The sequence below is a fragment of the Mustela putorius genome, unplaced genomic scaffold, assembly GCF_011764305.1.
Source record: "Mustela putorius furo isolate JIRA1106 unplaced genomic scaffold, ASM1176430v1.1 tig00000738_pilon_pilon_pilon, whole genome shotgun sequence".
In the NCBI taxonomy this organism is placed as follows: Eukaryota; Metazoa; Chordata; class Mammalia; order Carnivora; family Mustelidae; genus Mustela; species Mustela putorius.
The window spans coordinates 6380134-6407578 of NW_025421463.1; the positions used below are offsets into that span (position 1 = coordinate 6380134).

The 27445-nt window shown below is 50.9% G+C and overlaps 1 protein-coding gene across 2 annotated transcripts; it reads right to left on the reverse strand.

Annotated features, from left to right (window-relative positions):
* Window positions 1-1602: 1602 nt before the first annotated feature.
* On the reverse strand, window positions 1603-27439 carry GTPBP1 (GTP binding protein 1). 2 transcript variants are annotated; one of them, XM_004743252.3, is made up of 13 exons: window positions 27069-27439; window positions 24335-25688; window positions 21071-21182; window positions 14510-14690; window positions 13575-13923; window positions 10448-10571; window positions 9502-9616; window positions 7674-7818; window positions 7361-7543; window positions 6424-6559; window positions 5632-5810; window positions 4148-4348; window positions 1603-3249 (listed from the first exon to the last, which is right to left on the reverse strand). In XM_004743252.3, the coding sequence occupies exons 2-13, from the start codon at window positions 24524-24526 to the stop codon at window positions 3157-3159; spliced, it is 2010 nt and encodes a 669-aa protein (XP_004743309.1). In that variant the 5' UTR covers window positions 24527-25688; window positions 27069-27439; the 3' UTR covers window positions 1603-3156. The 2 variants fall into 2 exon arrangements, with proteins under 2 accessions (XP_004743309.1, XP_004743308.1); XM_004743251.3 differs by having other exon boundaries at window positions 26977-27439.
* Between the last annotated feature and the right edge of the window lie 6 nt (window positions 27440-27445).

Consider the following 27445-nt stretch of genomic DNA (forward strand, 5'->3'; position numbering starts at 1 on the left):
CAGCCACACTTTCCAACATACTCTGCTTCTAACCATGGCACCTGATCCAGGGCCGGTGCCCACCACAGCTGAGAAAACAGAGGCTGGGACAGGTCAGTAGGGAGGGGCGGGTGTGAGCGGCCGCAGGAGCGGGCACTGGGCGTGTATGAATCCGCACTGAGGCCTTGGGCCAGGTAACCCCTCAGCCCTCCGTGCCAGGAAAGAGCTGGTCCGATGGCTCACTCCAGTGACCGCTCCATTTTTGTTACTTCACTCAACACCTGCTCTGCATCTAGAACAGTCAACAAAGGAGATATCCCCCAGCTGCTCCCCGAAACGGCTGCCTGGGACTGAACACAGTCAAGGCTCAGTGCCCCTGCTTGTGTGCTCCAGGCCGGACGCGTACCCTCTGCGCATCTGCACGTGTTCAAATCCTCCGGACCCTCAAGGCACAGCTCTCACCCCGTCCGTCATACCCCCAAACCCCCCATACCATGGCCTATTCCTGTTCCCTTATTCTGTGCCAGGGAGGCCTGTAAGCCAGAACAGGGGTCCTAACTGAACTGAAGATAACCACAGATGCTAGCTGTACATACAGAAGGGTCAGGACTGGCCATTTGAGATGATTAACAACTTTATTCTTTGTCAGCTACAAAAGGGCTGGTGTTTTGTTCCAAAGTGAGAGTTGGTAGGGCTGAGACCCCTAGAGGACCTGTGGAGTCCCAGTGAACCAGAGTAACACGCTGTATTGTCAGCCCCCATTAGCAGGCCGGGTGACCCGAGATCCAGACCAACCACCTGCATGTCTGAGGGCAGAGGCCAGAGCGGAGACCAGTTTCCAAATGTAAAGAAAGTGGTTACTCTTAGAATTCAAACCAAACAAGGTCCCACCCCGGTGAAATCCTGGGGAAACACAGACTCCACAGCACCTGCCACGGGGACCAAGAGCAGAGGGGTGCGCTGTGCTGGAGCCTTCCTCGTACGACGGCACCAGTGGGCAGCAGCCCCTCTAGGGAGAACCAGAGTCAAAAGCAAGAATGAAAGAGCACACAAAGGCTGGGGCCAAAGGCCATGGGGCAGAGCTGCCACACACCGCGGATGGGGTGGGTGGGTGGGGTGCCGGCCCCGCTGCTCTGAGCTTCAGCTGCCTTCACTAGGAAAACCGACTGCCACCTGTCTCCTAGATGGTGGCTTCAAAATCAAAGCGCCTAAGTGAGGGAGACACCCAGCAAGAGACAGGTCAACAGCCCCTTTCTCCCTGCACAATAGCCCACGGCCCCAGGGAAGCAGCAGCGGCTGGGTCAGTGGCGCCTCCCACAGGCTGACGCCTTGAGCCTTGCCACACACTCTCTTGCTGAATCCTCGCAACCACCACCACACAGGCATTTTGTTTAACTCTCGCTCCAGATGAGGAAGTAGGTTCGGGGAAGACTGGCAACTTGGCCTGTGACACATGTGCCACAGAGGCCTGTGTTCTGAAGCCATGCAGGCCTAAGAGAAGCTGGGCTCGTCCTGCCCCTGCCCTGCACCGCAGCAGGGGGGGCTCTGGGGCAGGCACAGCCAGCGCTCCCGGTGGTGCACCTCTACCTGGAGGGCCTGGGCAGGGAACAGGACACCATCAGCTTGAAACAAACTTTTATTTTTTGTGCTGGTCTGGTCAGTCCATGGCCATGGGTCAGTGGTAACTGGAAATAGTTGGAAGGAGGGGAGGTGAGGGGACCAGCAGTCCAGAAGCAGGAAGAATGGAGAAGGGTTAGGAATGGGAGGGAGGCAAGGCTGAGGAAGGGCCCAGCCAGCTGGTATCTGCCCTGGCTAGAAAGAACATCTCCACCCACCAGTCCACCCTAAACCTAGGGCTTCTGGACAGTTCAGGCCAGGCTGGTCTGGGCCCCACAACGCCCTCACTGGCCTGAGTGATCCCCACTCCATCCCACCCCAGGAAGTGAATCTTCCAGAGGTTTTAATGCTCTGCGCTGGGCCTGGAAGAACCTTTTTCACTACCCCTACCTGCCCTCTCACACCCCAAACGGGGCTCAGGCCCTTCCCTGTTGTGCTTCTGTAGCAGCCATGATGGGGCAACATGGCGGGGCTGTAGTGGGGAAGGAGGGGTTCCAGTCCTGGCCTGACTCAGCGGAACCCCTCACACCCCCTCCAGTAAGAGGTGCTGGTGAGCGGGACCCAGAACAAGCCAAACCCAGTCCAGGTCATCAGTGCCCCAAGGCCCAGGAAGATTCCTATCATATAAAGTTCGAGGACCAGAGCCTCCAGCTCAAAATCAACACAATGGGAGTTGCCCTGGCCTGGCCAGGCAAACAGGATTGTCTCCATAGGGAAAGGAAAACCACCAGCTGTCTTTGGGTCAGGGCAAGGGTCAGAGTTAGGGGCAGGGAGGGGTCCTACAATCCAAGTGCCTCTCTCCTCCACACATCTAGAGGCTACAGTTTAAGAGCTTTTGGCATTACCTGTTTGGGGACGGAAGAGGGGGAAGGAGAAGAGAGAAAAAGGAGGCCAGCACTCTCCATTCTGTTAAAAGCCCCCCAGTCCCAGAAGGAAGGCTCCCTGCTCTGGCAGAACTTGTGAAGTCCCCAAGCCCTGAGTCCGGCTTTGTGGAGGGCCCTGGGTGCAGAGGAGTGAGCACAGGGAGGAGGGTGCTCTTTAGCTCCGGAAAGCCCCTAAAGGTTGTCACAGAGACACACAGACGGATGGACAGAGGGGCAGGCAGCCAGCTCCTAGAGGCTGGTGGCCAGCCACAGAGGGAAAAAGGAGAAAGACTGCCAGGGCCCTGACCGGCTGCACTTCCGCACCACCATCCTTCTGCACGCACACACGGGCACACGCGCACACACACACGCACATACACACACACTAAAGAGAGAGAAAGAGAGAGAGAGAGAGATAATAAAAAGAATAAAAACTAAGGGCCCAGATGTACAAAAAATCTGAGTTAAGGAAGAAGGCGGGGAAGCTGGATGATGGTCAGTCCTCCGGAAGTCTGGCCACCTTCCTCAGCTTATAAATTACAACCCCCCTGGAAAATGGGGGTGGGGGCGGGGAATGATGAGGCTCCAGCTGTGGCCTGGGGGGGCGGGTGGTGGTCAGAGCTGCTCTGGCCCATGTGGCGGAACAGTGGCCCGAGTACAAGGATCCCTTGGGTGGTGGGGGTGGGCCAGGGAGATTTCAGCAGCCGCTGGCAGGAGTCACGCAGGCCCCCTGGGACTTCACTTTGTGCCGCTGGCCCCCCCGTCGCCGGCCCCCGCTGCTGGGCTTGGGCTGAAAGGGAGAAAGAAGGAGCTTGAGAAGTAGTGGCCCACTGGGAGCAGGGTAGGACAGCAGAGGGGCAGGGGCGCAGGAAAAGGGGTAGGAGAAAAGCAAGCAGGAAGGACGGTCCCAGCCTAGCCTGAACAGTCATCTACTATGTGACTTGGAGCCGGGCACACCCCCTCTGTCAGATGGGAGCCAGCACCCAGCCTGCCTTCCTAGCAAGCGGGGCGCACATGATGGTGGGCTGAGACAGAGGCACTGCAAGAAGCACTAGGACGGCAGGAAGCACCACCTGCCCCCGCGGAGAGGTGGAAAGAGAAAGGCCCAATGTGGGAGAGAGAACAGAAAGGACAGGTCCACACAGGCGCTTCCTTCTCCAAATGGGGGTCAGAGAGAGATGACCCTGGAAGGAGCAATATGAGGGGGCAGCAGGACAGAGCAGGGGACAGAGCTAACAGGAGGCGCTGAGTGCGAGCCGCACGAGTACGGGCCCACGGCCTCCTCTACGCCCACCCAGGAGGACCGTCTGCACCTTTCCGACGACCTTCTGGACCGCCACACACACATCCTAGTCCCACACGGAGACCATGCACTCGCTCTTGGGAGATGGAAACCCAGACATTTTCTATTGCTTCATTATCAAATGCTAATCACGACCGACTAAATCAGCTTTATGCAGGCCACACCTCAAAGGTCAGAAAATACTGCCCTAAGAGACAAACAGTGCTCACTTGGCACTTATGTGCTGAGAGTCGGGGGAGACACCTTCTATGCTCTGCAGACGTGGGAGTGAGACCCAGGCTGCCTGAAGCTGTCCTGTCACCTCCACCAACCAGAGTATTAGTCACCCTCCCACTCTCACCCCGAGGTGGTCAGGGGACCAGCCCAGCCCGAGCCACACACTCACCTGTGGCTGGAGACTGCTGGACACAGCCGGCTGCACAGTCCCCAGAGAGCAAGCTTCATCTCCAGGTGGCGGCGCCCCTACTGCCGGCCCTCCAGAGGGACCTCCGTCTTCTCGTTTCGTTAAGGGACCCTTTTTTGTTGACTGCATTTTAATTTGCTGGGGCTTTGAATTCATCGGGGAGTTGTTGGTGGTCTGGAGGAGCTGCGGGAGGCGAGGAGTTAAGGATGAGGCCGGAGCTGCAGGCGGTGGCATCGGCTCGGCTGCCCAGGCCCCAGGCCCTGGCCCCCGGGGACTTCCCACTCCCTGGCCCCACTGGTCCTGAGCAAGGTGGATGGAAAGGGGGCCATGACAGGGGTGGTGGGCTAGAGAGATGTCTTCATCCCCATTCAGTGTCCCAGGGCAGCCCCTTCCCCCGCTGAAGTCTCACTGCCTCAGCCCAGCCCGCTCCATTCTAGTGCCTGCCCCAGCGGCTCTGCCCACTGACAGCCTGTGCATCTTGGCCATCCCCAACGTGGCCAAGCTCCTAGGCTCGAGTCTGGCCCACCCAGAGCCTTGGAAGGACCTTGAGGCTTCCCTGCTAAGCTGGCTGAAACTCCTCAGAGCATCTCTCCCACTGTGCCCATAACAAGAGTCTGCGGCAATTTTAACTTCAGGCCTCCCAAAGAGACCAAGTGAATGTTTGGCATCTAGAAACATTTAGAGCATGGCTATCAGGGATCCTAACCAGGAGGGACTGATTCAGCGCCTTCCCTTGTGACCCAGGTTCAATCTCAAAGCAGGAGGGGGGACTGCCATACCCCCAAGGGCACTACAGCACGTGCCGGAAGCTTCTGCCGCTCTCAGTCAGTCCCAGAAGCAAGTGGCCTTCAGGGACATGATTAGGTCTGCACGGAAGGGCCTGAGGAAAGCTGTTCTGGAGGTAAGGCCACCCTAAGGCTGATACCAAGATTTCACACAGACTGTTTGGAGTAAGAGTCAAATCACTCTGTCAAGTGCCCCTACCCAAAGCCACGAGTGAAGTCTGCAGAGGGCATGAAGTGGGCTCCAGGACACACAAACAGCTCAAGCCCCAAGGGAACTCACGCCTAGGCACCCCTGCTGTCCAACATTCACTCTGACCTGACCCAGTGCTGTAAGGGTAGCACCCCAGCCAGGCCACTGGAGCCTGCACCTGGGGCATCACAGAGGCCAACCACAGCCACGTCCAGATACCACTGTTTCCTATGAGGACAGACAGGCCTCAACCCCACCTGCTCTCCTCTAGGGTCACCACCAAAGCCCAGGGAGACCTTTCAGGGGAAAGAGAGAAAATGGCACTGAGGCCACACTTCAGCACTGTTCCAACTCTCCTAAGGCAGGAACTAGCACTTCTGTCCCTGGCAGTTAGGGGGACTTTGTAGGGCTTCCCCTGTTGTGCTCACAGTCTGCAACTGCCATGACCTAGTGCTTCCTGGGGCTGGGCGAGGAGGACTGCCTGGCCATACCTTGGTGATGGTGCCCACGGCCTTGGTGCGGCCTTCTCGAAACACCAGCCGCTGGTCTATGTGCAGGTACTCAGGGGTCTTAATGAAGCGGAAGTGCACAGTGGCCTTGTCCCCGGTGCGTAGACAGTCCTTGTCCATGCTCAGAATGGTGGCCGTCTGCCTGATGCTCCCACAGTGCACTGCCAAGACAGCCAGGGAGTCACCACAGAGCTGATAGAGCCAGGGGGTCACAATAGAGGTCACTGAGCTCCTCAGTGGCCTCTGGGCAGGAGAGACGGGAGTGAGAATATAGAATATGCTGGAGCTGTGGTCCGCTAAAGGCTTCAGGGGGCCGCGTGTGGCCAAGTGAGTTGAAGGTCCGCTCTCAGGTCTGATCCTGCCCTACACACCCAGTTAGCCCCTGTCCCGGGACCCACGGTCCTGGTTCAGGAATACAGGGCACTCTGTTCACATGTGTGCCTTCTCTAGACTGTCGGCTTCTTGACGGTAGATCCCCTGCCCAGCACTGTGTCCCCAGCATCTTAGCAATACCACATGGAACACAGCAGCATTTTGAAGATGTTTGCTGAAGGAATGAAAGTGAGGTTCTGGGGGCAAGACTGGGTCTCCAGAGCCCGGCCAAGTCGGCACTTGGTTAATGTCTGCAGAACTGAATAAACACGGCAGCTTACGGGCAGGAGAGGGAGACCGACTCTCGGCTGCAGCTGAAAGCTCGGGGTTTGGGTAGCTGCAGTACTCTGCTGGGAGAGCTAGAGCAGAGGGCCTCTGCTGACAGTGCCCTTCGACACCTACCCATGGCCTGGTAGCGTGGGCTAATCGTGGTGGGGTGGTGGAGGACAAGGATCTCGGCCTCAAACTCCCAGGATGCTTGGGGATTCAAGCGTGGGGAAACCATCACCATGCCCTTGCGGATGGACGAGCGCTTGATCTGAAAGAAAGAGGGAATGCCAGACCTCAGGGGCAAATAATGCCCAGGGCTTCTCTCCTCTGGTCCCAGAGGACCAGGAGTTCTTTCTGGGAATGGAGACCACCCCAACTCAGCCTTGACCTCCTACTGCACTAGATCACAGGCCTTCTAGGGTGGATAATGCAGGGCCGACCTGAGTTCTGAGTGGGAAGCCTAAACACCGCTACTGAGGATCAGGAAAGGCTTTGGGCAGGAGCTGGCACTTCAGCCAGGTTTCGAAGGATGGGTAAGAATTAAGCAGTGGTGAGAGGGCAGAGGTAGGCAAGCGTTCAAGTGGAAGGGACAGGGCGAGCATGATGTTGACTGTTGGAGAGGATAAGGAAAGTCCCACTCTGCTGGTTAATGTGGTTGGCAGGGAGGTAGGTGACCCTAGAGCTAACACTTACCCCAATTCCTGAGGGACAGAGGACTGACTGGGAGGAGGACTTGGCATGGACTCCAAGGATCCTACCTAGAGGGACCATCTGCATAGGAGGGTGATGTCTTTCTGATCTTACCACTGAGCTTGGAGCACCTATCTCAGGCACTAGGAGAAGGAAAAGAGTTTTTAGAAGGCAGGCAGGCCTGGGCTCAAGTCCTGGCTCTAGAACTTACTAGCTGTGTGTTCCTGGGCAAGTCACTGGGACTCTCTGAGCCTGAGTTTTCTGACCTATAAAAGTGAGGTCAGTAATCCCCGCCATATGGAACAGCCAGGATGACTAGAAATGGCCCAGAGTCTAACGTAAGAATCCAAGGGCAGTTCTTGGTATTCTCGGCACTCACCTTCTTCAGTGCAAAGGAGGCTGTCTGGCCCCCTCGCACCTCCTTAACAGGCATGCGCTTGCGGTGGATTGATTTGACAGCAATGGACAGGAAGTTACCCAGGGGATCTGGGCCAAGCAGCAGCGTGTCATTCAGCTTGATCAGGCCTCTCAGTGTTGTCCCCGACACCACTGTCCCCACACCCTGCAGAGAAGGCCAGGGTCCAGTCAATCGATCCCACTTAGGTCCTCCCCATGACCTACTTGCCGTGATGTCCCTGCGGGAAGCACCCATGCAGCCTCCTACCCTGTTCAGTCCTCCAGAAGCTACTCACCGGCACAGAGTAGGTGTCATCGATCTGAAACTCGGCAGGCTCTTCCTCCCGGTAGCTGGTGCGGGGGGAGAGGAGGTTGAGGAACATCTTCAGCAGATCAAGGTTCTCACCTGTAACGTTGGAGATCTGGAATATCGGGCACATCCTAAGTGGAGGGTGAAGAAAGACAAAGGAGCTCAGGTGGCCAGCTCCTGTGTGACAGGGTGGGAGCAGAAGACCTTCTGGAACATGTGAGGCGGCTAAGGGCCCCGCTGCCCCCTCACCAGCCTCCCAGGCCTGGGCTCCACTCCCTGCCCCAGCCTTCCAATTGCTGGCCAGACCACTCTAAGGCCTTCTTCTTGCATTCAGTTCTATCTCTAACATCTGTCCCCTTGTCTCTGTCCCTCTACCACTGCTATATTTGGGGCTCGTATGGCTGCCTCTTCTTCCTAAAGCACACACATTTTCTTTCTTTCTTTCTTTTTTTTTTAATTTTATTTATTAGAGAGAGAGCACGCGCACGTGAGGATGTGAGGGGAGGTCAGAGGGAGAAGCAGACTCTCCACAGAGCAGGGAGCCTGATGTGGGACTCAATCCCGGGACTCCAGGATCACGACCTGAGCTGAAGGCAGTTGCTTAACCAACTGAGCCATCCAGGCGCCCGAAGCATACACATCTTAAAATTCTTAAATTGGCTTAGTTCTGCCTTTCCACTTCAAAGAAGTCAGACAAAATTTCCTCTTCCCAACATTTCTGCAGGTTTATTCCTCTCAAGTTCCTGTCTGCCAGGCAGACCAGAGAACCCTCTCCTCTCCCAAAAGCTTAGTACTTTTTTGCTTCCCAGGTATTTCTTTATTCTGATCCTGCTGCCTCAACTCCTTCCCTCTTACCCAACTAACAAATCCTCCAGGGCCCATTTCCAAGGCAGATTTTTCCAGGAAATCCTTCTCTGATGGACACTCCTGACTCCTCCCAGATCTAGGGAGCACTTTTTGCATTTCTGTTACACATAATTACACCTGATTTTCCATCAGTCATCACAACAGCCTCTATGTCTCCTATCCAAGGTTAATCACACTCTTCAAGATCAGGAATTGTAATACTCCCCACTGCTCCCAGAATAGCACCTGCACAGAACAGGCCGAGGAATGAATGGAAACGCACCCCCTCTGCTGGCCGCTTGACGGTACTGAAGGCAGCGCCGGGACACTGCCACAGGCCAAAATGCCGGCCTGCTCCGGGTGCTGCATACCCACCAAGCCAGGAGGCAGATGGCTCCAGAGCACCCCAAGACTCTGGGAAAAGGAACAAACTTAACAAAGTTCGCTATCATCAAAAGAGTATCTCTGACCAAGGAGGTGACCACCTTGAGGACAAGGATTATACCTGAGTCCACTCTGAATCCTCAATGCCTCAAAGACCTTAGTACAGAACATCTAATAAACATGTATGGAACCAAAGGATTCACTAATGAATAAATGCCAAATGCTACTCTGTGATTAGAGAGTTTCTGAGAGACAACAGTATAACAAATTATAATAACAGTTATAACAAGGGCTGTGTATGTATCACACGGCAGCCAGCCACAGTGCTAAGTGCTTTATACACATCGTTTCTAACACTTCCGAGGACCCTGTGGGGAAGGGAATACTGTTCCCACTTCACTCGTAAAGACACTGAAGCCTAAGCCAGAATTCCAATTTCAGCAAGGCCAGCACATCAGAATCTGGGTTGCCTGATGCAGCTCCTAGGCAACATTGCCAGCATGGGAGAGCTTATACTGAGACCAGAATCTTCTATTCCAACCAATCTCTGCCTGCTCAGCAGTGAGTGTTCCCTACCCCATTACCTCTCAGAGCTGAAGTTGGAGGCCGTAACGATCACATCGTCCTTGCTCTGTACCAACACAGGGATCTTCCGGCAGCCTGGAGACTTCAGCAAGCGCTGTAACAGCTTCAGGGTTTCTTAAAGGTTGAAATGGAACACAATTAGGGGGACACAGCTTTCTCTCTGGCCAGGTTTCCAGGTCAAGACTGGTCCACTCCTTGCTGAGAGAAGCAGGGGACAGACGGACCAGTGTTAAATGCCATGCCTGGAGAAGCAAAAGGAGGATCAACTTGGGGTGGGCACATGCTTGCTAGAGGAGAAGGAACACGGATACGGCCTGTCTGGTAAGGTTACGAGTCTGAAATCTGTCCTATTTCTCCAGAGTCTCTTAAAGACCCACATCCTGTAAGAAAGCGGGTCCATGGGAAAGGCAATGTTCTTCTCAGAATGCTCTGCTTCCTGGATAAAAAGTCATCTGACAAAGGATCTCTAGGATATTTACACATCTGCAGAAGCCCTTATGAGGCATTCCAAAAGGACACCTCTCCATTTCTCTTCTACTATCTGTAGGAATGAGGGAGAAATGTGAGGCTTTTCTGAAACATTTGCTGGTAGAAGGCAATCAGACCCTCTGCCCAAATGCCTCCGTATATATCCCGTTCAGATTTTAAAACCCAACACCCTGGCCCTGGGACCATCTGAAAAGAGAGGTCAGATTAGGAATCTCAAGGATCCTATATTTGGAACCAGAAGGAACAAAGAGCAGGGGATAATTCTAGGGTGCTTAGACCAAGAGCTAAACAAGGGAGGAAGCAGAAAATTCTGGCTTGATGAAAACTCAGACCAAGGTCTGAGCACAAGATAAAAAAAGCAGAAGATTTGGGCGGAAGCCCTGGCAGCACCACCAAGGAGCCACAGTGGGTGACAGCCCCAAACGGAGATTGCTACTAGCCGCAGGCTTCACTTACCTTGCAGGATGTTGGCAGGACACATGTCAATCTTGGTGACCACCACAAAGACAGGCACATTGAGTGCCAATGCCAAGCCCAGATGTTCCTTGGTCATCCCCACGATGCCAGCATTGCTGCCCACCTGCCCCAACACAGAAGGAAAGGTCAGGACAAGGGAGACAAGTTGATGCTGGGTGGGCACAGGGCCTCAGAGAAGGCTGGGTTAAGAGAGAGCTCTCATCTGAGGCCCATCTGAGGCCTCCATCAGAACAGGACACATGGAGCAGAAGTCTTAGGCCAGAAACAAAAGATCTGTGTGGCTGGGTACAGATGGCTTTAACCTCTGATTTAATGATGTGGCCTGTCAAAATCTGAAAAGACTTGGAAGCAATAAAAAAAAAGACAAACCCAGGCAGTCCAGGGAAACAACTGTCTAGCATCATCAAGGCAGATTCAGTCTAACACCACCGGCCCCCTGTTTCCCCATCTGTAAAATGGAGGAATAATAACATCCCCTTTAGAGGGTCTCCTGAGGTTTAAGTGTCATAACGTAGGTCAAAGGTCCTGTGCATGACCAGCGTGATTTAGATACTTAGGCAATGGCAGCTCTCTATTCCCTCCCAGAACAATAAATGTTTTAAAATATCACCATAGGGGCGCCCCGGTGGCTCAGTGGGTTAAAGCCTCTGCCTTCGGCTCGGGTCATGATCCCAGGGTCCTGGGATCGAGACTCACATCGGGCTCTCTGCTCAGCGGGGAGCCTGCTTCCTCCTCTCTCTGCCTGCCTCTCTGACTACTTGTGATCTCTGCCTGTCGAAGAAATAAATAAAATCTTAAAAAAAAAAAAGATAAAATATCACCATAAAGGTTGGCTAAATAAACGCGGGCATGGGTTTAAGTGTGCCATACAAAATGTACAAAATGTGCCATACAAAATATACAGACAAAAAAGAGGAAACAGTTATCTATTGTCATGGGATAATCCCTAAGGTATGTTTTTAAGAGAGGAAAAAAAGCAAGGTGTATAGCATGCTACCATTAAAAGGGTGTAGAATGGATCACTGTTTGAAAAAGCGGCTGTGAAGAGCTGGAAGACATCTGGGGAACATCTGAGATCATGGAGGCATGTACAGCCTAGATATTAGGGGACTCTGGTTCATCTTCCCGGCCACTGTACCAGCAGGAGATAGTTCTTATTTTTGGAGCTGTGTGCTGAAGGATTTGGGGGTCAAGAATCACAACTCCTATAATCTATATAGATTATATAGACAAAACAAAAATAAACATACGCATCTGAGACATAGAAAGATGAACAGAGCAAACGTTAGTGACTGCTGAATCTGAGTGGGGGGGGTCTATGGGATTTATCATATTATTCTTCCAACTTTTCTGATGGTTTTGAAGCTGGATGGAGAGAATATATCCTCATTTGCTGGTACGATTACAAAATCTCTTGAGGAATACCTAAGAAACTGGAAATACTGGTTGCCCCGAGAGGAAACTGGACAAGGAAGGAAGGGAACCTTTTCACTATGAGCCCTTGGCATCTTTTTGTTTTGTAGCACATGAATACCACATGTACCACATGAATGAATGTTACAAAAACAAAATTAAAGTTGCCCTAACACATTTATATAGTATTTAATACATTCCAGAAGGTTTTCAAGTAATGTTCTCACTTGATTCCAAGTCACAGGTGAGCTGCTATCCCTCCAACACCAACGTCCCTTGCATATTCCCTTCTGCCGACACCAAGATACCTCCTCTCTCTGCCTTCTAATTCTTCTCGTTTCTTCCAAACACCTTTCCTATCCAACCCAGACTTGCTTTTGTTCTTCCCAACTGGGATAAAAGAAGTCTCTATCACTCAGTTGTCTATATATTTTAAAGCTTTTTTCCCGCTCTGGAAATTGATTGTCATGAGGCAATAATAATTTCAGTGTTTTCTACAGAAAATGTTTAATATTTGGATTACTGCCTAAAAGTCAGATAATACAGAACGTTTCATCTAGGGTGAAAGTATTTCCTTTAATTGGCTTCGTTCCCTATAGCTCAGTTGGAAAAATGCTCATTTGAGACTGGCTCCTGAACCTTTCTTAATACAAACTCGACAACTGCCCCCAGTACACCCTACAGCTCCTCCTCTGAAATCCCTTCTCATAGAACTGCTTTCCTTAGCCAAGTTGGTGGTGGCCCCTTGAAATGCTCAAGGATATGGGAGATGAAATCGTGCTGAGATCCCAGGAACCTTGGGCAGAGCGCTGACAAGAGCGTTCGCACATATGCTCGGCCTCCTTACTCTCCAGTCTGGGGAGAATTTGCCTGAGAAGCCGTGTTTGTGGGGCAACTTGATCAACTCCGCTCTCAACAGATGCCCGTGTTTACTACACTTATTAATACAGGCAGCTGGAGGAACTGGGAAATGGGGAAAGGCTTGGAGAAGGACTTGCCAAAGGAAAACTTGCTCACTTGTGCTCTCCGTGAAAGCTGTGAAGCTGCGTGCAAGGCTGTGGACCCCCCAGACTCCCACTCTCTGTCCACAGAAGATGAGTGGGACCTGAAGGGAAGCTCTGCGGCATGATCCAACATGGAAGCCTCCGCTCCCTCCCCTTCTCAGGTGAACTACAGGATGAGCTGCTGGAAAATCTTACTAGACTCAACTGCTGTATCTCCAGGCCCAACACGGTGCCAGGCACTCAGCAGCCTCTCCACAAGCACCCTGGACTGGCTTTCACTCCTCCCAGGCTTTGAAAGAGGCCACCTCCCCGGCCCCTCTTGACTGCGGTCTGTGCTCTCCTCCATGTCTTCCAAGGCCTCCCCTTCTCTGGGCAGTGCCACCTGGTGTCACCTCCACAGAGCAGCCTAACCCCAGGAGAAACGTTTCTGAAGGTAGTAAGCCAGCCCCACGAGAAACCCTCCTCTGTGCCTCTCTGGAAAATGAAAGAGGACCGCAAATGGCACCAGGAAGAGAGATCAAGGTACAGCCCTTGAGAAGGTCATAGCGCTCAGAGGACTGGGCATCCCTATAAAATGTCAAAGCCCCAAACCAAGAGGCCTCCGTCACAGCACAATTTCTAACACTTGCGCATAAGCACCCCCAAACAGCCCACGGAGCCTCCCCTCGTCAGGAGCGCCTCACGCTTACCATGAGCATGCAGAAGTCCGGCAGATGACCCGTCATGCCAAAGACTGTGGTCTTCAGGTATTTCTCGTGGCCAGCCAAGTCGATGAAGGTAATCACCTTAGTGGACTTCTCACAAATCTTTGTCCATTCCAGGCTGCCACCGTGGCTGTCCGGCTTGTTCACCACGTTGCCTTCACTGTCAAAGCCCAGAATGTCGTTGCCCACGCTGCTGGTGCGACCGGATTCAATCTCGTGTTTGTGGCGGAAGAGCTTCTGGCGGGCAAAGCCTCGGCCATTGTCCAGCTCCCCGTGTGTCAGGACCCCCAGAAGTGTGCTTTTGCCAGCATCCACGTTGCCTACTACTGCTACCCTGCGTGTACATGAACCCAAACGGCCTTGTGAGAGTCAGCAGCGGAGCAAAAATGAACCCAAGTAACTGGATTTCTAAGGACAGACTTGCCCCTGAGCCCCTCCAGCTCCCGCTCCTCCCATTCATGGCTAAGCGCATTGGGGATGGCCCTGGAAGGACACCCAGAGCAGAAAGAATTATTCAGGAGGAACTAGGCTCCTGTCCCAATGCCTTTCTCTCTTAACTTCCTCAAGCCTCTTCAAAGCTGCCAGAAAAGAGCCCAAGAACCAAGAGAGGAACAGAATGCTCTCCTCCAAGACACTGGTTTTTAGTCTTACAGGCTGACAGGTAAGAAAACGCAGCCCACACAACGGCCACAAATGTACAGCTAGCCTCCCACTCTGACCAAATGGAAATATTTAGGGATGGGCAAGTACGGAAATAGCAAATGGGACGATCACGTCTCTGGACACTCCTTCCGTGCCTCAGAAGGGGAAGGAGTGAAGCTGGTATGCCAGGCGCCGAAGGCTCCAGCACCGTTCTCTCGAAGCCCTAGACCAAAGGTCAGGCTGCAGAGAACCCCTGAACTGTTCTGAGGCCTCCTCACCTGACCTCCAGGAAGTCATTGTCTCCTACTCGTTTCCGGACCAGGTAATCACGCACACGGCCCCCAGCCTCTTGACGTTCCCGCAGGAGGATGACATCAGCCTCTATCTGCTCCGCCATACTCTTCACCGTGGCGTAGGAGGCCTCCATGTCGGCTTCACTGAGCCCATACTCAGTCCCATCTGGTGACAAGAGCCCAGACATCAGCCTGCCAACAAGCCAGCCGGTCAACCACCCCTACCAAAGGCCCCACCCCAGGCACTGGAGAAAAACATGGCTCTCTCTACCAGACACTTCAAAAACTTGGGCATACATGGAGTTAATAAATAATCGTGCCATGGGCTTCCCTTTCAAGCAGGGTGCTCATTAAATAGTAATCACTAAGACTCTCTGAGGTTTTATGCCAAGCCTCATGCTGGGTACTGGGAATACAGGTGCCCTTGGTGAGCTCCCAGCCCAGCAGGAGAGACAGAAAATTAATTAATTGTAATACAGCTTAAGTGCTTTACTATAGAACTATACAAAAAGAATGTAAAGCGTGAGCAACTGGCATTGCCTGGGGAAGCCGAGGACAGCTTTGCAGGGTGCTGACTCCAAGCCGGGTCTCTAAGTATGGAAAACGGACCTACAGAGAGAGGAGTAAAAACACCCTAGGCAGAGGAACGAAGCATGGAGCGTGGCAGATCACGGCACATTCAGGGACCAGTAAGCAGCTCGGTATGTCGGGGAAAAGGATGTCACGTGGTGAGAGACCACACAAGAGGTGGGAGCTGTTAAGCAGAGATGTCAGAGAGCAGCAAAACACAGTATGTACCAGGCAGTGGGAAGCCTTGGGGGTTTAGGCAGGGGAGTAACATGACCAGATTGCTGTGGGTTAGAAAGATGTCTGGAGCAGCAATATAAAGGGTGCACTGGCAAGCGAGAGACCAGAAAGGGGGAGCCCAGTTAGGAAATAATACTAATAATCCAGGTAAGAGATCAGGAGGACAGGAGTCAAAGAAAAACGGGGAGAGAATTTCAGAATGATTTTAGTTAGGGACAGATTTTTTAAAGGAGGCAGCTCAGGTGACATACCCAGCAAGCGGCTGAAGAAAGAAGTCTGAGCTCAGGATGACAAAGGGCGTCCAAAGGAAAGCCAGCGGACCAGGCACTCCCGTGAGTGCTTACTGTAAGGCGATCCCCAGGCACTCCCGTGAGTGCTTACTGTAAGGCGATCCCGGCAAGGTGCCTTCCACATGGTGTCATTCCATTTCCACAACTGCTCCCTCAGCTTCTCCTCCAGGCTCAGGCTCTGGGTCTCACAGAGCACCTCCACTGCTTCCCTAGGCTGACCCCCGCAGCATGACCCCAACCTCTCTTCTCTTCTACTGTCTCCCGAACACCTTGCAGGACCTTTTCTTACCTTCTCTTCCCTCCCTCCATGCCTCCCCTTAGAAATGAGCTCGTTCTTAAACCACGAAAGGGAAACCCACCCCCTCTTCCCTTGCCCCTGCCTACTAAGCTACCATCTCCCCGGTTCCTCCTCTTCCCACCAAGCATCTCAAAAAAGTGACTGCACCTGCTGACTATTATTTCTGATGACTGCAGAAGAAACTGGTTTTCAAGATCTAAACGGACTCCAACTGCTCATCTAATGCCCTTTTCTTGACCCCTCCAGCCTTCGACACTGCTGGCTATCCTACCGTAACCTTTGCTTCTTGAAGCACTTCCCTCCCACTCCGCTTGCCTATTGCCTGAACTCTCCTGATTCACCTCTCTACCCTCTGCTTCCTTCTCGGTTTCCTCTGGCTGCTCTTCCTGCTCCTATCCCCTAAATGCCAGTCTTTTCTAGCAATTAGTCAGTGGCCCTTTTCTCTAGCCTCTAAACATTTCCCTTGGGCACCTCATTCTACGGTTCAAACTGTAGTTTTGCAAACCACAGAAACATTCATTTCTAGCACTGTCCTCTTTGCAGAGCTCCAGACTGAATTTCCAGTGGCCTGGACGGTAACTCTTCGAAACCTGGCATCTAAACTCAACCACCCCACCCCCCCTTGCAAACAACAGCACAAAAACTAACAGCCCTAACAAAGCATTTGAGACCTCCCCCGCCCCGCAATCCTAAGTAGTAAGCATTACTGTTCCCATTTAGCAGTGGGATAAACAGAACCCACAGAGGTCTCAGGGTTGGTAAAGAGCCAAGGGGCTGCGCGAGCTCTTGGGTCTTCTGATTCCAAACCTAGAGCCTTCTCCTCTGGCAAGGATTCCTCCTTGTGCCCGACTAGTTCCTCCCTTGCCTTCCTTCCTTCTGATGACACCACCACCCTCCCGGTCACCCCAGCTCAATGCTCATCCCTCCAGTCCTGCTGATTCTAGCTTTAGGCCTCGCCCTTCCGTCCTTGTCCTTGCTCTCTTGTTGCCAATCCAGTGCCACCAGCCTGTTTCAGGGTCTGTTCTACCTCATCCCTGCAAGACCCCCAGCTTCTCCTAGAACACCTGGACTCTGTTCCCTGCAGCCCAACCTCCATACACACAAGCTTAAGCTCCTAATCCAGCCACAATTCTGACATTCTCACTTCTAACTCAAAGCTCTGGAATGGCTCCCCCAGCCCAGCAGCATCTGGTTCCAATTCCTTAAAGGAATCCCACACCCCCTCCTCAGTTTTGTCCCAGTGTTAGTAGCCCAGTCGCCACCCCCCATGTTCCCTGTACTTCTTCAGCTTTACACCTTTACCTAGGTATTTGCCATTCTAGAAAGCCCCTCAGTGCGCCACATCCCACCCCTTATAGAGCAGTGTTTTGGATGCATCTACTCCCCTACTATACCCAGGCATCCTGAGGACAGGGGGTATCTCAAACATTCCCCGGATGCCCCATGAGGGTGCTTCTCCTCCATCAGGCCCTCTAATGTTTGCAAAATGCAAAACAAATGAACAAAGAGGGAGCAGTTGGGCTGAGGAGTTTCCAAATACATGGCCAACTGAGTCTGGAAATCTGGTTAGAGAAGGGCTTGTTGCAAGTGTTCCTAAGAGGAAGTCTGCTAACCCTACCATTCTTGCCAGACCCCCAAGTTCTATCCAACCTTCCCTGTTTCTGGTAAAACAAAATGCTTTCAGGTCCTGTTCAGGTCCATGATTGCCAGGGGGCAATCATGAGTGTTGCCCTGTCCATCTAGAGCTCCCGGAAAATGCTCCCAGTCACATCACCCTTCACCAGCACGCACTGCATTCCTCACTCTGGAGGAGTAGAGACAAAGGTCAAGGAGAAAAGCTGCAGAGGTCCAATTACCTAACACCACATATTCAGCCATGTCTGTCCTGCCATCTGACTTACCTTTTCTGTACATACTCTCCTGCTCAACATGCGTTTAGAAATCTTCACTCTTTGACATAGTATTCAGAAACCATCAAGATCTGGGCCCTGCACGGGCTCTCTGCTCAGCAGGGAGCCTGCTTCCCTCTCTCTCTCTCTCTCTGCCTGCCTCTCCATCTACTTGTGATTTCTTTCTGTCAAATTAAAAAATAAATAAATAATTTTTAAAAGGGGGGGGGCGCCTGGGTGGCTCAGTGGGTTGAGCCGCTGCCTTTGGCTCGGGTCATGATCTCAGGGTCCTGGGATCGAGTCCCGCATCAGGCTCTCTGCTCAGCAGGGAGCCTGCTTCCCCCTCTCTCTCTCTGCCTGCCTCTCCATCTACTTGTGATTTCTTTCTGTCAAATAAAAAACAAAAACAAAACAAAACAAAAAAAACCTTTAAAGATCTGGGCCCTGCAACCTGTCTAGCCTTCACCCTCCTGATATTCCCAACCTCACACTCTATATTCCCACTTTACAGAAGTAAAGTAAATATAGTGGGAATATGGGGGCGCCTGGGTGGCTCAGTCGGATAAGCATCCAACTCCTGACTTTAGCTCGGGTCATGATCTCAGGGGGGTGAGAGCCAACCCCCTGTTGGCCTCCGCACTCAGTAGGGAGTCTTCTTGAGATTCTCTCCCTCTGCCCCTCCCCCAACCCACTCCCCTACGAGCTAAGATAGATACATTTTTAAGAGAATCACTTCTGGCTCACCAAATATTCCACAATCACCAATGCCTCTGTGTTGTGCATGTGACTTTCTCTGCTCACTTACTACTGCTTCCATTTACCTAGAAAACTCCTATTCACCCTTTAGTACCAATTCAAGGAGCACCTCTTCTTTGAAGCCCTTCCTGACTCCCCCAGAAAGACTTTTAACACTCCTCCTATGTTCCCTGAACTTTTAATATAGTAGCTGGCTCTTGTAAGCCATGACTTAATATGAAAAATGGACAAAATGGTTCTTGAAAGAAGTCTCATGGTAAATCAACTATAACTTGGAATCCTTAAAAAATGATTACTGCAAATTACTAATGCTAGGTAACATTTATATAATGCTTACTGTATGTCAAGTATTAACCTTCACCATGACACCATGGGATAGATTCTATTATTAACCCCATTTTAAGACAAGGAAAAGAGCCAACAGGCAAATGCAGACCTACCAGGCTCCAGACCCTGAACTATCAGGTCAGGCTGCCACCTTTTAAAATTAGGAATGTATACTTAAAGAGCACATTACTCTGCTTAGAACTTTTTGACACCTAACTTATCCATACAAAATCTCTCTGAGGTAGGGTAAGGAAGTATGTCATTATCCCCATTTTACAGATGAAGGATGGGATAAACAGAGGTGAAGCACCAAGCACACACAGGAAGTCAGTAATGAAGCTGACCCCTGGGGGCCTCACACCTGGTGTAGTCTTCTGATGTTCAACTTGTTTAACTAGTTATGATGGCCTTCTCCCTCTAAAGAATTCCAGCAGGAAGGAGTCACTGTGAATGTAACAGCGTCCAATTGGTAGATGCAAAGATAACACTTGGGTGTGCAGATGCGACAATGAGCATCTCACATTTTCTTATGCTTTGCCATCGGATGGTTAATTAGTTGTGAGTTGCCAAGGCATGGTAAAATTCACTGAGTCCACATTAAAGAATAAGGGGGAAAGGGTGGCGTCTTAAGAATTTAGATCATCAAAGAACAGTCCCAACACTTGTCAAAATCGATCTAGATGAGGTTCCTTCAATGCTACAAGCATGGCGTGGCCTTGGAGTGGTTCATCCTGTTACAGTAGGCCAGATGTGCACCTGAACAAAAGCTTTCAAAAAGCTACCAACAATGCCCTAGCCACCAAACAGAACAGCTTTTTCTGAACCTGACTCTCCTTAATGTCTTTAGCACTTGACAACGCTGACCAGTTTCCTCCCTTTCTTGACAGGCAACTTCTCAGTTTGCCTATCTCTCTGACCAGGCTTTCTTTAAAGTGATAAGCCCTGAAACGGGAAGGTGGCAGCAAGGAGGGAATGGAAGGGATAGACAGGACAGACAGTTCAAAGGACGGCACAGCAGTATTTGGAGATCAAACCTTTCTTCCATGTGTCAGTCTTGAAACATTTCCAAATATTATTTTCTACTGAAGTTATCTATTTATATGCCATCTCTCTGGGACAGAGACCTGATTATAAGTATCCAAAAGTACGTTGCAACAGTATCAAGCCCTTAGAAGATACTTAATAGATATCTGTCAAATACTTAAAGAATGATTTTGAGATTTCTCCATCTTAGACTAACAGGAATTACTACCTGCCTTTACAAAGCCTACATTCAGCAAAGAACTGTTCCTTTAATGATCCATCAAGGCCCACCAAGGCTTCCTGCAAAGATGACAGAGACAAGTTCTGGTACCAACTAAATCTGATTGTTAATAAGCCCAGCTGCCATTTCAGCAAAGATAATGTCATAATGAAGCAAGGGTAAGTGGGCCTTGTATCGAGGTTATAAACTAGAAACAACCCCCCAAAACTCCCAAAGCCCCAAAAAACAAAAGTCCAAATATAATCTGCAATGCGGACGGTCTTTCTCTAAACTGGTGGGCCCCATTACAATGCAATAAGCAGGCGGGAGGACATTAATCAGCCCCTTCCAGAACAGTAACAAGGCTACATGTCTGACAGGATCTCAGAGAGAGAAAAAGAGGACTTCTGTTATCACAGCTATGCACACTGAATGGTCACTGTGGTTTAGGCAAGGTAGCCTCGCAGAAGAGAGGAATTCTGGGCGTCCCTTTCTTGCAGATGTCAAGAAGAATCACAAAGGTTCTCTGCAAAGCAGGCCATTAAGTAGCAAAGGGATCTGTAACCTGGGCCTGGAGAGGGAAGACCTAGGGCTGCCCAAGGCAGGCTTAACTGTAGATCTAACTACGACTTGTTCTATTACCTGAGATAAGAAGTTTCCTTGCGTTGTACTTTCCCTTTATACAAATTGAGAGTACTGGAGGTAAAAAGAAGCACCTGTAAAACCGCCCGGAAAGTGAATCTTTGAAGTGAAGCATATTATGACCACTAAGGTGGGAATTAGCATTATCATTTTGTACTTTAATGTCCTCCAAACAGTTCTGCGGACACTAAAGAATCACTGAGACTGAGACACATGAACAGGAAGTCAATAAAAGAGGGAAAATGTGCTCTAAATAATTTTGTAAAAATAAAGCGTAAGGAAAACTATGCTCACCTGATCCCTGCCCAATGACATATATGGTCTCTCCGCATCCCTCGTCCATCCTCTCCCACATCTGCCGAAGTAGGCTGTCATACTGCTCTGATGTAGGGCTCACTAGAACCAGCTAGAAGAGAAACCAACAGCCTTAAGACCACACTTACTACAAGAGCACCACAGCCAAAGTAGATCAACAGCCTGACCAAAGACCCTGACTGAACCCCATAGCACCCTGACCTAAAATAGCTACACAACCCCCTCATGCCCTCTCTGCCTCTCCTGAAATAGACTCTGAGCCTAAGCCTTCCATGAGTTAAGTTATATGATGGACTAAAATGAGTATGTCTGAACCACAACCCACAGAAAAGAGGGTGTGAGGAGCCTGCTTCCTGCTGCTTAACAGGAGGGGCGGGACCCACAGTGACTGAGAATCTGGACTGTGGGCAGAAACTGATGAACACTGCTTTACTACCTACATGTCAAAGTCTCCCCCCTGTGGCTTGCAGTTCACAGGACACAGATCTCATGCACTGCCATGCACTCCCCCCAAGGCCAATGGTTCTTACAGTAACAGGAGAATTCCGTGCCATCTTGCCTTGGCTGACCTGATTATTTAGGAATCGGCAGTTAAAACCGCTGCAAGACTCATCTTCATCAACAAACACCATTACACTGAGATGAGTATTAGCACCATCACTTTGCAAATTTCTGCCAGTAACATTAAAATAGGAACTACTTATTTGGGGAGGCCAATTACCAGTAGGTATGTCAGATTCCATCCTCTGACTACTTGTGTGTGACCTTGGACAAAGAGCTCAACCTTTCTGAGTCTCAGTTTTTCAACCTACAAATAGATATTATACTACCTACATCCTAAGCACACTGTACAGACCAAGTGAGGTAACATGCAAAGCATCTAGTCCACAGCTCAATAAATGGTAATTAGTTTCCTTTATCAAGTCATTCCTAGGAAAACCTTCTTGGATGAAACTAGCCACTACAGTCAGCTAATTGTTTCTCCCTTTGAAAGCTCTCAGAACTTTTGGTCTTCCCTGATAACTGTAGCAAGTATATAAACTTAGAGCTTCCAGTCCTTTCCTCAGCAATCAATCTATTCAACACAGCCCTTCTTCCCCTCCACACAGTTTTTCTTTTCAGTATCATCAAAATTTATATATATACACACATATATACATATATATGTATATATATACACACATATATATGTAGGTTCTCAACTTTAAAACAGTAAGGAAGACTTCCCCAGACCTGAGATGAAGTAACACTTCCCTATCCCGGGACATTAAATAAGTTGGCCAGGAAATGAAGGTACTATTCTCTTTGCAACTCTGCCTTGAAATTTCCCACTATGTTTTCAGGATTCTCCAGCATCTTGACCATGAGTTGATATCCAACTCATCTGCTTTTGAATCAAGTGCATTTCTTACAATTTCCTAAGTTGACTCACTAGGGCTTATACTTGTAACCTGGGTGCTGCCTGGGTGTTTTGCATCACATCACACCACCTCACACATCTCCTCTGATCATCCCTCTCTCTGAGCTTGGCCATTCTCGTTGTGGCAGTAAACACATCAGACAGGAAAACTGTAATAAGGCAGATAGCTGGTTTCTAAGTAGATAGTTGAGACTAGAGGGAGAGCGAATAGTTGAAATTTGGCTGCCTAGGTTGCAAGGGAAGTTATCTCCAGTTTGGGTCAAGTTTCATGCTGTTTTGCCACCACAGACTTTGAAAAGTCACAAATGTTTTCAATGTTCAATAAACGTCTTTTTATCGTAACTATCCAACAGTCAGTAGGAGGTGGCATTGGTGTTCTCTCTTCCATAGGCTGCTATTTAATCTGCACAGGGAATTATCAGTTATTCGGCTCACTTCAAACATTTACTGAGTACTATGTATTAGGCACTGTACTAGGTGTCTGTTAGAAAACAAAATTCAATCGAGTACATTTCCAGATCTAAATGGCTTTATTCTAAATTCATGAATCAGGCAGCACTCTACTGAGCAAGGAGAAAGGAGTTCCAAGTAGCTGTACAAAACCCAAAGATTTTATAGGCAGAAAGGGGGTGAGACAAGGTTATCAGGGGAAGAAAAGAAATGATCATCTCAGGCATGGTTATCTGCCCTTTGGGAAAGGCAGGGGGTCCTATCAGGTAGATTACCTCACTAGTACTGACCCAGAAACTTCACTCCTGGGGGGAGAATGAAGCTGCAACTAAGTACTGCTTTGTAGCCCAGGGGGCAAACGACCCCATCTTGGGCCTGTTGTTATCGCTGCCGTTGTTTTAAACGTCATATACATTTCTCATTTTTACAACACATCTCTACTTTTAAAATGATGCAGCTGGAGAAGCGAGAGGTTAAGAAACTTTCCAAAGGTCACAGAGCCTTTTAAAGTGGCAGGGCAGGAAAGGGAACCCAGCCCTGCCTGACCCTCAAGTTGGCATTCTTTCCTTTAGTGATGTTTAAGCGCCATCAAAACAGCAGTCACATCTTATACTTACTTCTTCATCCTCCCAATGCCAAGCAGAAGCTGAGCCCTTAATTCCTGCCTACCTTCTCACAAGCTCAGAAGCCCAGATTCCAAAGGTCCTTCATTATTCCATTCATACACGATGAGGTCCCACTCCCAGCATGGCGAGGCTATGGGTCCTGCCCATCTTTCAGTTTTGGTTTGGGAAGGAATTCCTCGGACAAGCCTCTCGGCGACTGAGCGACTACTTTCTGTCTCCTACTCCGACACCAGGAAGAGCCCGGCCGCCTTCCTGCTCCCCGTGGGGTGATCGTCCCGCGCCTCCGCTCCCCCTGCCTCGGCCACCTTCCACTCTCGGTTGCCGGGGCCAGTGCAGGGAGACAACCACCCACTCGGGCTCGGGGGAGTCGGCACTGCTCGGGGACGGCCATCGCGCGGGGCGCTCCGGGCGTCGGGCGCCCCCGTTCCACGTGGCGGAGCCGAAGGGTTGTGGTCTCGGCGGGAGCCGGACGGCGGGAGGCCGGGGTAGGCGCCGCCGGGAGAGGACCGCGGTGCGCGGGCCTCGGGGGCCGCCCCTCTCCGGGGAGCCCCAGACGCTTCCCGCACCGGCAGGTGGGCGGGCTCGGCTCGGCCCCTCCCGCCTCCACCCGCGCCGTCGCCGTCGCCCCGGAGACCGCTCGGCCCGCCGCCCCGTCCCCTCAGCGCCCGCCGGGTCCCCTCAGCGCCCGCCGGGTCCCCTCAGCGCCCGCCGGGTCCCCTCAGCGCCGGCGCCCGCGCCCGGGCCTACCTTGCTGGTGAGGTCCAGCTCCGGCTCGCCGTTGAGCGCCTCGCCGTCCTCGCTGCAGTCCGAATCGAAGCCGCCGTGGAGCCGGGCGGCAGCCGCCGCGGCCCTGGCCGCCCCCGGGGAGCTGGGCTCGGGGGCGAACATAGAGGCCGGGACCGGCGACTCCATCGGGGAGCGACTCCGCTCAGCCGCCATCTTTAATAACTTAGGCTAATTCGTAGCCGGCCTCCCCTCCCTCCTCGGCCTATTTGCTTAATCTATGCGCGGGGGGGCCCGCCCCGCCCCTCATCGGATAATTTATGCGAAACTTCTCCAGCCGCGTAGAGGGTGACACGTATCTCTAGCTAAGAAACAATCGACCAGGCCTCCCAGCCACCAATCACTGGAGCCCTTTCAAGTACCTAATGAATAATTAATGAGGTCCAAACCCCAACAACAAATGTCTGAGACGTCACGCGCCCGGTTCGCAGCTCAGGAGGGGCAGCACCGCGTCCACGCTACCTGCCTGGGGCCTTCCAGCCAACGAGACTGGGCAGGGTATGATTGACACAGTAGCCATCCAATGAATGGGGAAGTACACACAACGTTTACCCTCACCTCCCTCTTTTCCATAGGCGGTGCTCAGTTTCCAACTCTTACGGCAAAACAGTCTCCGCGGAGTCCTTTCCGATGATGGACAGGGGCAAGGCCCAATCTAGTCACCGGATAGGTCCCGCGCCTCGGGCCGCGGGGGACCGAGATAGTAAACTGCGCAGGGCGCCTCCCTCCTCTCAATTTAGTGACTCCCTCCCTGGCTGTCCTGGGTAGATCGAGGTTTGACGATCTGGCAACCTCCAGGCAATTTTAATAGAAGGATCGATGCCTGGAATACTGTAGCAGCCAAAGCGAGGCAATTAATTAAACGCTGACCTTAGGGAGAATCTTCCATTCACTGCCTCTGCGGAGAGAGCAATTACAGAGCCAAAAAGAGGCAACCAGCTAAACGCAAGCCAAAAGTGTATCACCACATTTGTGAACTGAAATCTAGGGTCTCTTAGGGTAGTTTCTTATGATTTTTCCAGCGTATCATCAGTTTGTAAAGTCCCAATCCACAATACCATCAGCACAAGTTTTAGAGTCTTTCCCTAAAAGACCCTAAAAGGGAGGGGTCTTTCCCTTTCAGTCTCAAAAGTCTGAAAAGCTTGATAAAATAAGGGATTAGCCAAAACTCGCATAATGCTAGCCGCGGCCACCAGTCCCAGGCAGCAATCAAGAAAGAGAGGCCATCAAGATAGTAACATAGCCAAGATTAAGGGTTTGGAACACAGGATTTAGTAAGAGTCAAGGTTCAAAACGGCCTCCGGTTTCAGAGATCCACCTGAAAGAAAAAAACAGGCAATCTCTGCTTTCTCTTGTTTCCAACTACCTATTTTTGGTTTTGTTTTTAACACAATTAAGTCTTATGTGCACAAACACAGCTGGGAATCTGGGACGAAAAGTCACTCAACTCCAAAGGTCTTGATAATAGCTTTTCGAATGTGTTTTTGTTTTCTTGGTAAATTGCTCATCACTGTCCTATATATTCCTCTAGGAGTAAGTTAAAAACATTAAAATCTTGATTTGGCAGAAAAGCCAAATATCATGCCTTAGTAGTCTAGAATAGTTGGTATTTACCATTTTACCAGCTGGCTCTTCCAGAAAGAGCTCAAGTTCAGAATGTGCTGACACCTATTAGTAGACTAAAAAACTGTCCTTCTCACTACAGGGCTTGCCCAGAAAAAAACTCTCAAGAGTAGGTGCTTCTTGAACAGAGAAATCTAAAATTACATTTTGGGAAGGGAATTCCCCACCCATTTTTATATCCCCTTTCTGAAGACGGGTTAGAGTTCAGGTTCAAATTCTGGGTCCACTACTTACTAGCTGTGTGATCTGAAACAAGTTAATTAACTCTGAGATTCGGTTGTCTCCTCTAAAAAAAAAATAAATTATATATATATATATATAATTTATATATATTTATATATATAAATATTATATATATTATATATTTATATATTTTATATAAATATTATATATAATTTATATATTATATATATATATACATATATATGAAACAGCCATCTCATGGATCTCACGGCATAGTTAGCAGTAAATAAATGAACAGCGCTTTCAAGCCTCCATTAACTAATCTTATGAAAATATAACTGCAACACTTAGGTGGTTTACAAATTACAATAATTTAAAATAATCCAAAAGTTGTCTGGATTAGGGCAGAACTACCAAACATATGGTAAGCACTCAAGTGTGTGGTGAGTGTAATGGTGTTAGGACAGTCTTGTTAAAGAAATGCCTGAATTATGTAATCTGTTTTTTCAATTTTCTGCACAAAAATCCCAAAGAAGGGCAGCTAGGTTAGACAATGTCTTCCACAAGACCTAGAGGTAGGTAAAGGGGAAGAAAACTCTTGCGGAACTGGGTGTTCACCTTCCTGACACACAAAACACCTTGAGAAAATCCAGGGAGTAAGGTTGTGTCAGCCACCTAGAGACCAGGTGGAAGCCCGAGGGCAAGAGGACCGCGGTCGGTGTGTTGTGCACTGAAATTCGACGCCGCTGAAACAGGACTCTCCAATCCACCTGAAATGTGACTCCGGGCGAGGCACTTACCCTCAGCGCTCCCGGGGGAAGTGCAAGGCGGCCGAGCCCACTAACCAACGCAATTTACGCCCGAATGCATCAGTAAGGTTCTTTGAAATCACCTGGTGAACTGCGCGCTAGACAAACATAACACGGTCAACGCGGGAGTAGCTAGTCGGGTTCTCGAAAGCACTCCGCTGGAGGCCGGGCCCACAGAGGGAAAAGGGAGGGGAAGCCGGCGAAGTGCAGCCGCAGGCCCGGTCGCCGCCCTGGAACGGCGCCGCCGCCTGGGGAGGGGTGGGGAACGGCTGGCGTCGAGGCGAGATTCCCTCGGGCCGCGCCGCCCCACTCTACCAGCCCCGGAAAAATACCGAACCTAGGAGCCGAGAACCAGCTCCAGAGGCCACCGCCACAGCCCCCAGACGCCGGCACCCGGCCGCCTCCCCGCGACACCCATTCAACCGACGGCTGGCAGCAGTAGCCTTAAAGCCGGCGCCGC